The 16,602-nt window shown below is 36.7% G+C and overlaps 2 protein-coding genes across 4 annotated transcripts; one reads left to right on the plus strand and one right to left on the minus strand.

Moving 5' to 3' along the window:
- The first annotated feature begins 857 nt into the window (after positions 1-857).
- On the plus strand, positions 858-5,590 carry LOC105136728 (cell division cycle protein 48 homolog). Of its 3 annotated transcripts, none has more exons than XM_011042183.1 (9): positions 858-1,039; positions 1,426-1,585; positions 1,666-1,894; positions 2,024-2,790; positions 2,884-3,105; positions 3,671-3,742; positions 3,873-4,154; positions 4,314-4,673; positions 5,063-5,590. In XM_011042183.1, the coding sequence occupies exons 1-9, from the start codon at positions 996-998 to the stop codon at positions 5,360-5,362; spliced, it is 2,436 nt and encodes an 811-aa protein (XP_011040485.1). In that variant the 5' UTR covers positions 858-995; the 3' UTR covers positions 5,363-5,590. The 3 variants fall into 3 exon arrangements, with proteins under 3 accessions (XP_011040485.1, XP_011040486.1, XP_011040488.1); XM_011042184.1 differs by having other exon boundaries at positions 1,429-1,585; XM_011042186.1 differs by lacking the exon at positions 858-1,039 and adding an exon at positions 1,087-1,208 and having other exon boundaries at positions 1,429-1,585.
- Positions 5,591-7,245: 1,655 nt separating this feature from the next.
- Positions 7,246-11,673, minus strand: LOC105136729 (probable LRR receptor-like serine/threonine-protein kinase At4g26540). The gene is made up of 2 exons (XM_011042187.1): positions 8,480-11,673; positions 7,246-8,010 (listed from the first exon to the last, which is right to left on the minus strand). Exons 1-2 carry the CDS (start codon positions 11,310-11,312, stop codon positions 7,499-7,501), a joined length of 3,345 nt encoding a protein of 1,114 aa, XP_011040489.1. The 5' UTR covers positions 11,313-11,673; the 3' UTR covers positions 7,246-7,498.
- Between the last annotated feature and the right edge of the window lie 4,929 nt (positions 11,674-16,602).

Consider the following 16,602-nt stretch of genomic DNA (forward strand, 5'->3'; position numbering starts at 1 on the left):
TTCAAAGTCAAATCCCATAAAAATATATAACATTAAAGCTTATAATTTCTTAATGACATTTGGGTGAGTTTCAGGGATTTGATCTGGGTTTGGTGAGAAAAGAAAAAAGAAGAAAAAGAGAGAGAGATAAAAGGAATGGAAGTTGAGAAAGTTAAGGTAACATTACTCCTTCGGTGTAGAATCGAAGGCACTCACTCGTGTGGCGGCCCTCATGGATGAAAACCATGGAGCTTCCTGGACAAGTTTTGAGTTAGCTCTTCAACTTTATGAAGCTTGTATTACAGTTGCAGCAGAGAATCCATACGTGTAAATTCACGGGGTGACCCTCCGCAAATCATGCGCTTCAAGTAGTTCATCAGTTCCTCAATTGTTTGGGGAGCTCGTCTCTGTTTAGCAGCTTGCTTTCTCATGACAGCAGGTGCAGCATTAAGGGCCTTGCTTCGATTCTGGGGCTGTGCTTCTTTCTTGCTAGCAAATCTTTTCGCCTAATCACAATCATTGGTTATTAGAACTCAATTGCTTAAGAAAACAAGAAGATCAAGGTATGCACAGGAAAATGAGTTTCAGCATTAAAATCTCTGGGTTATGGGTTTTTTTGGTTATGAAAATCTTAAAAATCCAGTTTATGAGAAAATGGAGGATAAAAAGGGAGGGCAGTGACTAAGTTTTTGTTTTTAATTTAATGAAAAAATCGTAATATTTAGTATTAAAACTTTTTAATCATTAAATAAATTATAATTATGTAGATATAATTAGATTTTTTTTTTCAGATTTTTAATATTAATATATTAAAGGTATAAAAATATTTATTTAAACTAAAAATATTTTTAAGACACGTCTGAAAACAGATACCCTCGACACTGAAGGTAGCGTGTCGGTCCCTGTTTTCTATATCCAAGATAGACTCCACCTCCTGACTGTAGTAAATATATAAATATACAAAATAAACACCTCTCTTCAATTTTTCTTCTGCTAGCTCTCAACTCTCAAAGTCAATGGCCGATCCAAGCTCTAGTCAGCGTTCTTCTTCCACAGACCCGTATGTTTCATCTACGTACTGTTGCTGTTAAATTATTGGTTAACAACTATTGGGCTTGTACAAATTTTGGTGCTTTTATGTTTGTATTCAGAAAGTTTGCAACTTCTTTCCCTTACAGACCTAAATTTTGATACTTTTGTCATGATATCATGCTATTCTCTGTTTAATGGTAAGTAATCAGAAAAAAAACCTAACTTTTGTGTCGTTTTGATTGATGTGTTTTTGTTATTTTCTGAAGAATGATTGTGCGGTTATTTTTATGAGCTTATAGTTTTGATTATGTTCTAAGAATGGATTCGTTGCACTTTATGGTTTGTTGGGTTTAAAATAGTTTAGTCTCTTTACCGTGCGGTAACAGAACTTGTTTTTGTGTAAATGATGAAAAGCAGTAAGAAAGATTATTCGACTGCAATTTTGGAGCGAAAGAAGTCTCCCAATCGACTTGTTATTGACGAGGCTATTAATGATGATAACTCTGTGGTTGCTATGCATCCTGCTACCATGGAAAAGCTTCAGTTTTTTCGTGGTGACACCGTGCTAATTAAGGTAAATTAAGCTTTTAATGGGGCTATTTTGTGTTATGTTTTGCTCCTGAGAATTTGTAAAATATGTTTGTTGTAATATAGGGAAAGAAGCGAAAAGACACTGTTTGCATTGTTCTTGCTGATGAACAATGTGAGGAACCGAAAATCAGATTGAACAAAGTTGTCAGGGCTAATCTTAGAGTCCGCCTTGGAGATGTTGTGTCTGTCCATCAATGTCCTGATGTGAAGTATGGGAAGCGAGTTCATATCCTTCCTATTGATGACACTATCGAGGGTGTTACTGGAAGTCTTTTTGATGCATATTTAAAGCGTAAGTTCTTCATTTTGGATATATGCACCCTTTTTTAATCCTTCATGATCTTCTTGTCTTGTCTTGCAGTTGATTCTACTAAAAATGTTTTATTCTGAGTATCTTTTTTCTCCTTTTGTGTTTCAACAGCATATTTCTTGGAATCGTACCGCCCTGTAAGGAAAGGTGACCTTTTCCTTGTCAGGGGTGGCATGCGCAGTGTGGAGTTCAAAGTAATCGAGACAGACCCTGGTGAGTACTGTGTTGTGGCACCAGACACCGAGATCTTTTGTGAAGGAGAGCCTGTCAAACGTGAGGATGAGGAGAGGTTGAATGAAGTGGGCTATGATGATGTTGGTGGTGTTAGGAAACAGATGGCTCAGATTCGTGAACTAGTTGAACTTCCTCTTAGGCATCCACAGCTTTTCAAATCAATTGGTGTTAAACCACCAAAAGGTATCTTGCTGTATGGGCCTCCTGGGTCTGGTAAAACTCTGATTGCAAGAGCTGTTGCTAATGAGACTGGTGCATTCTTCTTTTTGATTAATGGTCCTGAGATAATGTCAAAGCTGGCTGGTGAGAGTGAAAGCAACTTGAGGAAGGCATTTGAGGAAGCTGAAAAGAATGCTCCATCCATAATTTTTATTGATGAGTTAGATTCTATTGCACCCAAGAGGGAAAAGACTCACGGTGAAGTGGAGAGGCGTATAGTTTCACAGCTTTTGACTTTAATGGATGGCCTCAAGTCACGGGCACATGTGATTGTTATGGGAGCTACCAATAGGCCCAATAGCATTGACCCAGCTTTGAGGAGATTTGGGAGATTTGATCGAGAGATTGATATTGGTGTGCCTGATGAAGTTGGACGGTTGGAGGTCCTTAGAATTCATACTAAAAATATGAAACTTGCTGAAGATGTGAGTCTCTTAACTGTTGTCTCTCTTTTCCTACTCTCTATGCTGTATAACAATGTTTACTCATGGTTATGTTCAATTAACATTCGATTCCAGGTTGATCTTGAAAGAGTTGCAAAAGATACCCATGGTTATGTTGGTGCTGATCTTGCAGCTCTGTGTACTGAGGCTGCTCTTCAGTGTATTAGGGAGAAAATGGATGTTATTGATTTGGAGGATGACACAATTGATGCCGAGGTGTTAAACTCAATGGCTGTGACTAATGACCACTTCCAAACTGCATTGGGAACTTCAAATCCATCTGCATTGCGCGAAACAGTGAGTTTTTGCCAAATACGAATACAAATTCTTAGTTCTCTTTTGTTATCTGAAGATTATTGCTGTTTGGTATTTTGCTCTGTGCTCTGTGCTCTGTCTCTCATCAAAGAAGGGAAAAAAGGGACATTTTTTCTGTACACATGTTGAGGCAAAAAAAGAGAATGTACAACTGCCACTTTAAAGAAAAAAAACAAGAGGTTATAGTCTTCCGAGAGCCTAGAAAGTAGCCCCTTTACCCAAATCTGAACAAATCAGGTTTTCATTCATGCTAAGTACAATCCGTTTGAGGAAAGGTCATTCATGCTAATTACAATTGTTTTGAGGAAATTTGGATGAAATATTGTATGCTTTAATTAGAATAATGGTGGAGCATATGGATGACCCAGCAGTCGTTTCACCCATTTTGGTTTCAGTTCACCTAATCCTAACCAGAAGATTCCTCTTGTATTTACTTAGATTGCCTTGCTAATTCATGTTATAGATTGCTCAAAATGTCATACATGTGTGTTTGATGAAATTTCTATATGCTTCCTGAGAATGATGAACATATATTCCTGATTGATAGGTTGTGGAGGTTCCTAACGTCTCATGGGAGGATATTGGTGGATTAGAGAATATCAAAAGAGAGCTTCAAGAGGTTTGCCATTTTATCTCAATTAAATATTTCTGCATGTGAAATATTATAGATGTCCTGCTTTTTACCATCTTCCTCATTTCTTGGATTTAGATTGTATAAATTCTTATATTAAGTTTCTGGCTTCTGGCAGACTGTCCAATACCCTGTGGAGCATCCTGAGAAGTTTGAGAAATTTGGCATGTCACCTTCTAAAGGTGTTCTCTTTTATGGACCTCCTGGCTGTGGTAAAACCCTACTTGCTAAGGCAATTGCTAATGAATGCCAGGCCAACTTCATTAGTGTCAAGGGTCCTGAGCTTCTAACCATGTGGTTTGGAGAAAGTGAAGCAAATGTGCGGGAGATATTTGACAAAGCACGGCAGTCAGCTCCTTGTGTACTTTTCTTTGACGAACTTGATTCCATTGCTACTCAGGTATGCATGCTTTTCCTTCAGTGAAAAGTTTCCCTATGTATACTTAAAAGTGTAGTTTGCTTGTAAAAATATTATCCTGCTCACATCATCAGGGCCTCCTTTTGACCTTTTCACTATTTGTTTCTTATTATTTGTTTTTTCTTTCCTTCCTGGTTGCAGCGGGGCAACTCTGCTGGAGATGCTGGGGGAGCTGCAGATAGAGTCTTGAATCAACTTCTGACAGAAATGGATGGTATGACGGCAAAGAAAACAGTTTTTATCATTGGAGCAACAAACAGGCCAGACATTATCGACCCAGCATTGCTCAGGCCTGGGCGTCTTGACCAGTTGATTTATATACCTCTTCCTGATGAGGCTTCCCGTCATCAGATATTTAAAGCATGTTTGCGCAAGTCACCTGTTTCTAGGGATGTTGACCTGGCAGCTCTTGCACGATATACTCATGGATTTAGTGGTGCTGATATCACTGAAATTTGTCAACGTGCCTGCAAATATGCCATTAGAGAAAATATTGAGAAGGCGAGTCTCATTTTTGTGTTTTTTATTTTCATCCAGAAGTTGAATGAGCATGTCTATATTGAAATTCTCTTATGTATTTAATCTATTGTTGAACATGTACTGCATTAAATGTGCATGTGTGAACCAGTGTCTGATGTGAGTCTGTTTATATGTAGCAATCCTTGTAACTTCTTACAAACACTTTGCTTCCCATGTTGGTTGGCCTTCCGTAAATCTTGCTTTTATTTCTTGCAAAAATGTTTGTGCTGAGCATGTCTGTTAGTGCACCTGAAATTGTTTGAATTAACTTGAAAATTGGTATGATAGTCAACGAAAAAGGCCTTGACTAATGCTTGTAGTTTGTGTTTGTACTGTTGCTCTTCTTTGAAACTTTTGGGGAATGGTGGCAGGATATTGAGAAGGAGAAAAGGAAGCAAGACAATCCTGAAGCGATGGAAGAAGATGATGTGGATGAGGTCCCAGAAATAAAGGCAGCACATTTTGAGGAGTCAATGAAATTTGCACGTCGAAGTGTTAGTGATGCAGACATCAGGAAGTACCAGCTCTTTGCTCAGACCTTACAGCAATCTCGTGGATTTGGTACTGAGTTCCGGTTTCCAGACCGTCCTGAGAATGTGGCAGGTGAAGGAGCCACTGATCCGTTTGCTTCAGCAACTATTGCTGCCGAGGAGGATGATCTATACAGCTGAACTGAAACCTGTGCAAGTTCTTAGCGTTCTCACTTATGTAAATATCTAACACATAACGGCAATACATGCCCATATTAGTATGCTTTTTATTTGCCAAGGAATTTAAGTTTTATGTTTGGTGCACCCTGCGGATTATGTAAGAATTTTATGATAATCAGCCCAATATGGGTTGGATCTTGCCATGAGGTGAAAATAAAGGTCCTGTACATTGTGCTTAATTTCTTCGTATTTTTGGTTTAGAGTCTTTTCTGGTATGTTCCTTATTTTATTGAATTCTGTCTCTGGAAAGTTGAATACATAGAACAATTCAGGTTCGTGAATTGTGCATGATTACTAGGTAAATGATTTATAGATTTTGTCCAACTTTTCTCCTCTTGGCTTCTGTAATTATCATCGGATACTTTTTTTATAGCAAGTTTCAGAGGCTACCAAATTAACTGTGGATGCAAAATATTACTTCTCTCGCAATGCACTCCGTATGTACATTTATATTGTATCAAGGGTTTCTTTCAAAAGCGGTTTACCCTCGCAGGTTAACAATTTTGAGGCTAAAAGGCCATCAGTTATAACACCTCCTCGTATCAGAGCTGAGCTGCGTCCTCGTCTGATAGATTATCTGCTGTTTTTTTCCCTCTTGTTTCTCAATGCCAACAAAAATATTCAGAACATCTTGAGCATGATGATTCTAAAGGTCTCAAATATGTGTTCTATTTGGTTTTTGGTTTGTGAATAAATTATTGAGCTAACTTGTTATAACCAAATTGTTTACTGAGAAAATTAAATGGCAGGAAGAACAGATTCCGAGAGTTTTCCTTTCACTTGGCAAAATCAAGTGTCCGAAAGGTAAAAGCGTAATGAAGGTGAGCATTATCATCAAAAGCTATTTTAAAATCACAGTTGCATGTGGGATCCGCCCCATGCATGTGGACGGGACCTCACAGCCTTACAAAATACAAATATATAATTTTATTTTTTAAATGTACAAAATACAAATATATTAGTCTTACGATCTGCGTTGGGAATCTTATATGTACCTTTTCTTTTAAAAAAATAGTTAACAAATTTGAAAGAAGCCTCTGTTAATGGGTTACAAGCTTCTGTATTTTGTGTTAACCTGCATGTGCGCATGTGAGCCCAAAGAAAAACAACCGCTGTGGTATTTTTCCTCACCGGAACCTTTGCTGCAATACATTTATCAATCCTGCCACTGCCTGCCTTCCCTGAATTCAGACTGAAAAATTAAAAAACAGTGGGGACGATTTTTAAAGCAATGAATTAAATTTTCCTTCAACCTACCAAAGAAAACTTCTCATATTCCTTCTCTTTCTTGGACATGTATAGAAGTCAAGTGCTTACCATGTTACCACTTCCTACCAGCTTCTGTGCTACGCCATTTATGACAGAATTACAATAGATCCAACGAAAATCTTTCACAGCTGCCTTGATGAACTAGAATGGTGGTTTATATGATTTGAGTACTGGGATTTAATTTCACAAGGCAGGCAGCCAATCTTGTGATTGATTGATATTGATAACTTCATGGCTTGTTTCTGTATGTCCAGTTAGTACTTCCCTATAATTCTTTATCTCCTTCACGTGGTAGGGACCTTTATAGTTGCATGAAAGCAAGAAAGAAGCTCTCTTATCATTACCCTACAATTCCCTATGGCCACTCATCTCTCCCTGTCTCTCTATTTCACATCCCAAGAGGAAAATCATCCTCGAAAACCCTCACAGAAAATAACACCACGCCCACTCACATATCAATCAAGACATCCACATCCTACTACTCAGAAATTATGGAGAATGACTTCACATTGAAGCAAACTATATAGCTTGTGCCTCCATTTCCTTTACTGATCTCTTTCTCCTTTCCCTTTCACTTTCTTTGTCTATGTTTGTGTGTATCTTTCATTATTAAAAATGTTGTTCATAAGAGGAGCGAAAACCACAATAGCAGCATTCAACAGGGAGTAGAGACAATAGAAGGAACTTGCTATGTACTCAATTTTATCATCTCGATACCAAGGTATTGATCAAAACACCCCTGTGGCGCTAACTCTTTTATGTATTTCCCTATTCTAAAAAACAATACTAATATATTTGAATAACTCTCAAAACTACACAAGGAGATTGCTATTGATTAGCACTTGACATAATACTAGTTGATGATGAAGATGAGTAAGCAAGTGAGCAACGAGAAGACCCTTGTTGAAGCATCAACAGTTGAGCTGGGGTCACCGAGGATGATGAATATGATGGATTGCTTTCCATCGTTTTCGATGATTTGTTGGTTGGCTTCTGGGCCTCACCGCCTGTTATCAGTTCCTGTCGAATTTCCTTCAATAATGCTGCCACATCTTTCATTGTCGGGCGATCTTCAGCGCGATTGCTTGTGCAAAGAAGAGAGATTCCAAGAGCTTGAAGCATTTCCTGTATTTGTGTGTCTGGGTGGCCTTGCAATTTAGGATCAAGTATTTCAACTGGGTCCTTCTTGCTCCTCAGGTGGTTTCTGACCCATTGAACAACATGTTGGCCATCCGGGAATGATGGATCGACTGGCTTTTTTCCAGTTATTGTCTCTAAAAGGACCACTCCATAGCTATATACATCACTCTTTTCAGTGATTTTAAGCATGCAAGCGTATTCTGTAATTGAAACATCAAATATAAATGATCGTGCATGCAAAATTAACAATGGTGCGCAATGTCTACCTACAGAAGCTTAGACATTCATGCATGGTGAATGATATTTCACTCACTGCAGAAACTTTTTGCTAAAAGTAGTATTTGTTGCGCACGCAGCCTTTTCCAGTTGCCGACGAAAATAACAAATCATGAACAAAACAAATTAAACAGCTTGTTGGCATGCCTGATGTGATTTTGCTACCTAATTACATGTTAAACCCATCTCTAAACCTTGCTTTAAGTCCCCATCGTCACTAATCCCAACTGACTTCTGACATAATCACAAATTTGTCTCATCCCTGTATCATATTCGACTAGATATTATTCCAATTAAGTGTCCAATAATCTCTCAGCAGTGCTTAAGAAAGCCAATTATCACAATCTAATGATAAATCATTATCAGAAAGTGAAAGTGAAAGCGAAAACTCACCTGGTGCAATGTATCCATAGGACCATGCAAATTGTGGGTTTGCAGAGAATGATCCATGCTCGTCTTCAACCAGCCTAGCCAGCCCGAAATCGGCTAAATATGCCTCATACCGGTCCCCAAGCAAGATATTATGCGCTTTAACATCTCGGTGCAAAATCGGCGGTACGCAATCGTGGTGCAAATACGCTAGCCCCTCTGCCACCCCTAATGCGATCTTAAACCTCGTCTCCCACTCAACCAATCCAACATTATTCCCTTCATGTAACAAGGTCCCTAATGTGCCATTAGCCATGTAATCATAAAACAACAACTTTGTTTTCCGGTTTGCTCCCCACCCGAGTAAACGGACAATGTTTCGGTGCCGAATTCTCGCCAACGTAGCAATCTCGGATGAAAATGCTGCAGCTGAAATATTCTCTGCCGACTTGAACCTCTTAACAGCTACCATTAATCCAGACGGAATGGTAACCTTGTAAACCACACCGGACCGGCCTCGTCCTATCACATTGCCAGCTGTCAACGATTGTGCCACATCAGCAATTGACAAGTCTAGTTTCTGATATAAAGTCACTTCCCAAGGAGGACTCATCTCCACGTCATCCTCACCTTCACACTCCTGGGCCCCACTGCCACGTTTTTTGCTTGCCATGATAATGTAGAGCGCTGCCAAAAGGAGCGCACATGCGGCACACAACAGCACAATCATTGCCACACGCGCTGCCGTCCCTCGCTTAACGTGCTTGTCACCAGAATCGCACTGGTTACCGGAGAAGCAAAGAGCAGGATTCCCAGCAAGCACACTGAGAGGAAGCTTCGAGAAGAAGGGCGTGTCAGGCACGTGCCCCGAGAAATTATTGTGCGAGACATTAAGGACGACAAGATTCTGCAAAGCTGCGAGATGTTGAAGATCGCCTGTAAGATGATTATACGAAATATCCAAAATGCCAAGCTTGTTTAACCCCGTGAACTCTGACGGAATCTCCCCATTAAGTTGATTCAAGCTTAGATTCAAAGCGATTTCCAGTGACGGGATCTTTCCAATACTTGACGGAATGTTCCCTGATAACTGATTTCCACTCAGGTCCAATAACTGTAACTTGGAGCAGGAACCGAGTTGACTCGGAATGGAACCTGACAGCCTGTTCTTAGCAAGAGTGAGTTTGGTGAGTGAACTCAGTGAACCAAGACTTGGACTCAGTGTGCCTTCAATCAAGTTATTGGAGAAATCAATAAACTGGAGTGATATGAGCTTGTTAAAACTCTGTGGCAAGTTACCAGAAATAGCATTTGAATGCAAATCCAAAAATGTGAGATTTTGACAACCCGAGATTTCTTCCGGGATTACTCCGGTAATCCTGTTCGATCCCAGATCCAAGAAGTTCAGATTCTTCAAATTTCCAATCTGGGCCGGAATAGTTCCGGAAACCTTGTTGTTATTAGCTCGAAAACGAATCAAAGATGAGCAGTTTCCAATATCGGGCGGTATTGCACCAGAGAGATTGTTGGAAAGAAGCAAGAGTTTGTTGAGTTTCTTCAGTTGAAAAACTCCTTTTGGAATAGGCCCCACTAGGCCATTTTGAGATAAATCTATGGCTTCTAAGTTTTGACAGTTGGAAATGGAAGGCGGTATGTTGCCTTCGAGTTTGTTCTGCCATAAGTAAAAGAGTGTGAGATTAAATAAGTTACCTATTTCAGGTGGGATTGAGCCAGTGATTTGATTGTTGTCGAGTTCGATGTGAATGATCTTCTGGCAGTTTCCAAGCTGTGCTGGGATTTCTCCGGAGATTTGATTGAGGCTAAGCTGGAGTTCTTGGAGTTCAGTTAGATTGCCGAACGATTGTGGAATGCTTCCGGTCAAGGAATTCATTGATATGTCAACCACCAACATTCGGTAGCAGTTTCCAAGCTCAGGAGGGATGATACCAACCAAGTTGTTCTGCCAGAGCAAAAGGTTTCTAAGGTTTCGGAGCTTGCCCAATGTTTTCGGAATTGAGCCAGTGAGTGAGTTTTCATAAAGGTATATGTCTTGGAGCTCGGTGCAGTCACCGAGTTCTGGAGGGATTTGACCGGAAAGGAGGGCGGTGTAGATGGCGACTGTTTGGAGTTTTTTCAGGAGGCCGAGGCTCGGTGGGAGAAAACCTGAGATGCTTGTTTCTGCTAAGCCTAACATCAACAAATTGCTGCAGTTGCCAATTTCTTGAGGCAATGAACCTTCAAGGTTCTTGTTGCCACCAGCTCTAATCACTTCAAGATACTTCAACTTGCCTACGGTGTTAGGAATGGAACCGCTAAGTTGATTGTCGTAGAGGATTAGCCATTTCAAGCTAGTGAGGTTTCCGATCTCAATTGGAATGGAGCCCTCAAGCTGATTTGAGTTGAGAAGGAGTTGTTCAAGCTTGGGAAAGTTACAAAGCTCACTTGGAATCTCGCCGGTCAAGGCATTGTCACTCAAGTCTAAGTGAGTCAATTGAGGAAGAGCAGTGCCAATCTCTTTTGGGATTGTGCCAGTAAGATTGGTTCCAGACAGAACAAGCTTGTTTAAGGAAGATAAAAATGTAAAATTGGAGGGAAGTGTTCCAAATAAATTGACATACCTCAAACCCAATGCCACAACTTCATTGTTAAAGTTGCAAGTAATTCCAAACCATCGACAGGGAGTGTCATTGCTCGAGTCCCAATTATCCAACCCCTCAGGTGATCCATGCAAGCTTCTCTTCCATGAAAGAAGAGTTTCGCCTTGTTGGTTGACGGCGAAAGCAGTAAAAGGAAAGAGAAGCACGAGGGTAGAAGAGAGGAATAAGAGGGAAAAGAGGGGCCATAGATTTACAGGCATTACAGCTACGCTACAAACTCCAACGAGAGGAACAGCAGAGAAAAAGAGGGTTTGAGCCTTGGGAGAGACAATGGGAGGAACCAAATCATGTCTTGTGGGTTAATGTTCTTTTCCAAGTCTTATAACTAGATGTTTAATACTATTAAACTAATTGAAAGAAACCCAGAATCTCCGGATCCAAGAAACAGCTAGGCCATTATGTTTTCTGCAGAAGGAAATGGAATTTTAGATGGGTATTTCTAGTTTTTCTTTTCTTTACAGCAGAGAGAGAGAGAGAGAGAGAGAGCTGGCTTAGGGGGGAAGAGAAGATAACTGTTTTTTAATTCGAAAGGGGCAGTGTGTTAACTGACTTTGCATACACTATTTTACAGCAACCTTTTTATGGTGGCTTGCAGTTATTTAACTTATTTTGGTGCAAGAGTTTGAGCCAGCTTTGTTTTGTCCCGAGTGGAGTTAATAAAAGCATGGTTTTAAAACTTGGCACAGATTGATATGGGTAAGTCTCGGGTTATCCTAAAAAGATATTATTTTTTTTAAATAATAATGGGTTTTCACTTAGGTTTTCCTTGGATTAATTGAATTACAAAACAACTTAGGTTTTTGGCCAGCCCAAGCAAGTCAATTCTTTCTCAATTTTTTTCTCAACAGATCGATCTTAATCCTAAATCAAACAGATCCCGAGTCAACTCATCCTGTGTTTTTATAACACTTGATAAAAGAGTGTATTACAAATTGAGGTAAATTACACACTAAATTCTTGAATTTTCTGCAAATGACTTGTAGCTTGAATGTGAAAATATAATCATTACCCAAATAGGCTCAAAATATAGAGATGAAAAGGATTGACAAACTTCCTCGAGTTGGTTAGAGAAATATTGCTTCAAGTGGCATGATCTGCTAGTTTAACCAATAATTTATGCACTACAAATATATAATTCTTCGCATTTTTTCCCTTTTTTTTATGGTTCGATGTCATGAGCTGACACAAATTGCAGAACCAACTTTAATTCAAGCAAGCTCACAAATTACCTGCTGCTGCGATCCAAGGATCTTGTCGAGGAAACACGCTCTAAAGGGCCCTTTTTACCCCCTCAAATTTCACTGCAGATCAATTCTAGTACTGCATCTACAGCTTCGTACCTCGCAGTGAATTTGGGTCTTAAACAATTCATAAGGCCAGAAAGAGTTGAGATTCAGATCTAAACCAGAATTAGAATAACATTGGCAGATCATGCATGCGAATGAGATCTGTTACATGGTCCTTCCGTACTGTGAGTCCCATAGCATGCAATTATTTTAAAGCATGCTCGCAGAAAAATAACCAAAGCATATACCAAATCAAATATTGTACCCATTAGATACACCAAACCCAAATTGAATCGAGTCCAGATGACGAACTTACAAAAAAATCAATATATTTTCAGACTCTGTGCAAAATCAGATGCCATTTTGAAAAACAAATCCCATTTAGGTCTCTGATATGAAAAACTAAGCCATCACGTGATGTCGAGGGGTGAGGAAGATCACACTGTAATATGCATCATTTGGCTTAGTTATACAAATTATTGGACCATCCGTACAATCCAATAACCCGCTTACACGCACATATTGCCTCCCTCGTGACTCTGTAGGGGTTCATATTATTTTACTCGACATCATCTTAAGATAAAAGAGTGTCTATGCCTATTAGGAATCTAAGCACATGAGAGAGAGAGAGAGCTTAAAACTTAAAAGGCAAAACCATCCATGGTGTCGGACAGCTTTTCTGTACAGTGAGTGTCGATGGGAAAAGAGGAAGAGACAAAAACAAACGCATCACAAAATATTACTATAAGTAACTAGCTAGAGTAGTCCCCCATCTACTACCAGCTTCATCTATATTTCTTCCTTCCTTCCATCATGACTCCTGCCACTATAATATATATATATTCCTCCTACATGTTTGTAACCCCATACTTGGCTGGCTAAATTATCTTATCCAATTAATTGTAGTCTAAGTCTTGCATTTTAGACATATATTGGATATTTTGTCTCTCGTTGTGTCGTGGGCTGCTGGGATTTTTCTGATCTCAAAAAACAAAATCTCATGTGAAGTAATAGTTTTAAAAATCTAGGATTCAGGTTATTGAGCAGATCGGGTTAAAAAAAACTCGATTGATCTATAAAAGTGAAAAAAAATTGATATTTGAGCGATTGGATCAGCTGCATCTAATAAAACAAATAAATAAAAAAGCAATGAACATAAACAAATTGAAAAAATGGATGATTATCAAAATTATAGAAAAATATTAAAAATAGATCAAAATCTTGGTTGATCAATAACATGATTAGCTTGGATAACATCAAGTCAAAGCCTCATTGAATTTTTTTTTTTCATATTTTTTTTTAAAAATAATAATATTTTTCTTTTTCGTTATATAAAAAATCAAGTGATTAATTAGGTTAAAGTCATATTAAAACCCATTGATTTTTTTTGCTATTATTTTTTTATTAAAATAATATTATTTTTACTTCTTGCATAATAAAAACTTTAATTGACCCCAATAACACTAGTGATTTGAACCAACTTGTGGCTCAGGACATGACAGTGATCACTTCCTGAGTTGGGTTTTAAAATCATGATAAAAAATAGACACCAAATATGATATAAAAATTCAATGAAATTAAATAATGAGAGATGAAATTGTTAAAAAAAAATGAAATTAAATAATGAGGGATGAAATTGCTAAAAAAAAATAAATAATCAAGAAGAGAACTCAAAACAAAAGGAATTGCAATTATAAGAATGAGGATTAAATTCAACAAAAAAAATTTATTAGGGATGAAATTGAAAAATAAAATCCAATAAAAAAAATTAAAAGCAAAATAAATAGGAATCAAAAGAATGATGATCAATTTTAATTAAAAAAATATAAAAAATCAAATATTAATGAATAAAATTAAAAAATAAATAAATTAAATTTAATACAATTAAAAGATTAATGATCACTTTATAATTTTACAAGGCTAACACACTATTTGAAGTGAAAAAGAAAAAAACAAGGGGAAAAAAAATTATTGTTAGAGCTCCGATCACTTTATAATTTTACAAGGCTAACATACTATTTGAAGTGAAGAAGAAAAAAACAAGGGGAAAAAAATTATTGTTAGAGCTCCTCTATACCCTGACAATTTATATATGTTGGCTCATCATATAAAGGGTGTCACAATGCTTTGAACTTCGTCCAGGTAGGTGATCAATAGTCACTAAAAAACATAACATACATCACCTAAAAGATATATATACTTTTTTTTATATAAAAAAACTAGAACATTTTTAACCTCACACAATAATTGTAAAAAACCAAAGGGGAAAAAAGGTTAACCTCATGAGTCATTCAATAATTATACAATATAAAAAAAAAAAAAAGAAGAGAAGAATTCAAAAAGCTCCTCAGACATTAGCTATCTTGTTTTGTTTTTGTTTTTTTAAATGTATAGACATAATTATAATATGCAATAAAGTGTGAAAAATAATATTTTACCTCTTATGGCGTGTTCATATCTTTGGTTTTTTGAAAGGTAAAATCTTCATTGTATTATAGATTGCATTGTTTACATTTATAGTAAAACATTGAGGGGAATTAGTTTTATGTATAATGAATGTAATTACACCGTGCAATAAATTGTGAAAATACTATTTTACTTCAGAGTATGTGTTCAATCATTTGATTTTTGAAGGGCAAAATCCTTATCATACTGTGGATTACATTGTTTACTTGAGTAAAACATAGAGGGGTATTAGTTTTATGGATAATAATAATACTTTATAATTATCAAATCAATTTTAAAAATAAAAAATTCATGAGAAGTTCATTATATTTTCTATAAACATGTCTTGAATTTTAACTTCAGAAGAATGTATGGTTATATATATACACACACTCTCCATTTTTAATTTAGCGGTCATGAGATCATATATAATGTTAGAAACAATTTCAAATATAAAAGTATACATCAAAGAGACTCATGGAGATGTAAATTTATTTTCTCTCTAGAGTATGGAGAACGGTAGAAATTCTTGAATATGACATGGTCCAAAAAATTGTCACAGACTAGGAGTATTACTAAAACTGCTTGAATTTTGTTTCTAGCTTGAAATTAGACCCTGTTTAGCATATTAATGTTGAAGTTATTTTTTATTAAAATTTATTTATTTTTGCTTTAAATTATTTTATAGATTTTTTAAGTTGTTTTAATACACTAATGTCAGAAATTAATAAGTTAAAAAAATATTATTTTAATATATTTTTCAAATAAAAATCATTTTAAGAAGCAATCTCAACTATATTTTCAAATATATTCTAAATTAAAAGTACATATATGACTTATTTTAATATTATAATATTAAAAATAATTTTTTAAAAAAAGATTATTTTACTATATTTTTAAATAAAATATACTTTAAAAAACAAGAATGGTTACATTCCCAGGCACTCTATTTTCTAAGTTGGAAGGACGCAATCTAGTAAACGATGGGTCATTTTCTCATCACAGCTGCTGGTTTCTGGCGCATCATGTGTACATGATGGATCAAGTTGTCTTTGTTAGGTGATCATCCCCCCTCTAAACTTAAATATCACTTCCTAGTAATTGCAGTGAAAAAGACCTTGAAAGCTGTCGATTAGAAGGTTATGAGGGGAAAGACGAAGATAACTCCCCCTGCTCAGACACGAGCCCGCCAGTCACGTTGTAACCTAATTAATCTTGGTCTCAGGAGAACATTATTTTACATGCAGTGATCGATTGCATGGAGCAGAAAGAGTTTTTTTTTTAAAAAAAAAAATATGAATACCCTAATAATTTTCCAAAACGTTGTTGTGGATAATAATATTATTTCAAACAAATTTTAAAAAATAATAATAATACAGTGTCAGTATAGTTTCTAGCATGAATCAATTTCGGCAAACCAAAGTGGTTGGATCGTGCTATTTTTTTCATAAAGTAGTTTCATCCAATTATTCCTCTCACAGTTGATGCTTGATCAGACTCACAAGCGAAAAGGTGATGTGCTTCCTTTCCTTTTCTCTTTTTTTCGTGCTAGAAATGATCATGCATGATCCCTCTAGCTTGAATATATAGTGATCCAAACTCTCTATCCAAAGCTTTGTCAAATTAACCCCTTCACATCATATTAAAAGAAATATTATCATAATTTTAAAAAATATAACTTAACTAGTTAAATTCTATATTTATTTTTTAAAACTCAGTAGTTTAAATTTTATAAATTTCAGAATCATTAAAAATTTAC

Source organism: Populus euphratica, unplaced genomic scaffold (genome assembly GCF_000495115.2).
Source record: "Populus euphratica unplaced genomic scaffold, PopEup_1.0 scaffold60.1, whole genome shotgun sequence".
Lineage (NCBI taxonomy): Eukaryota > Viridiplantae > Streptophyta > Magnoliopsida > Malpighiales > Salicaceae > Populus > Populus euphratica.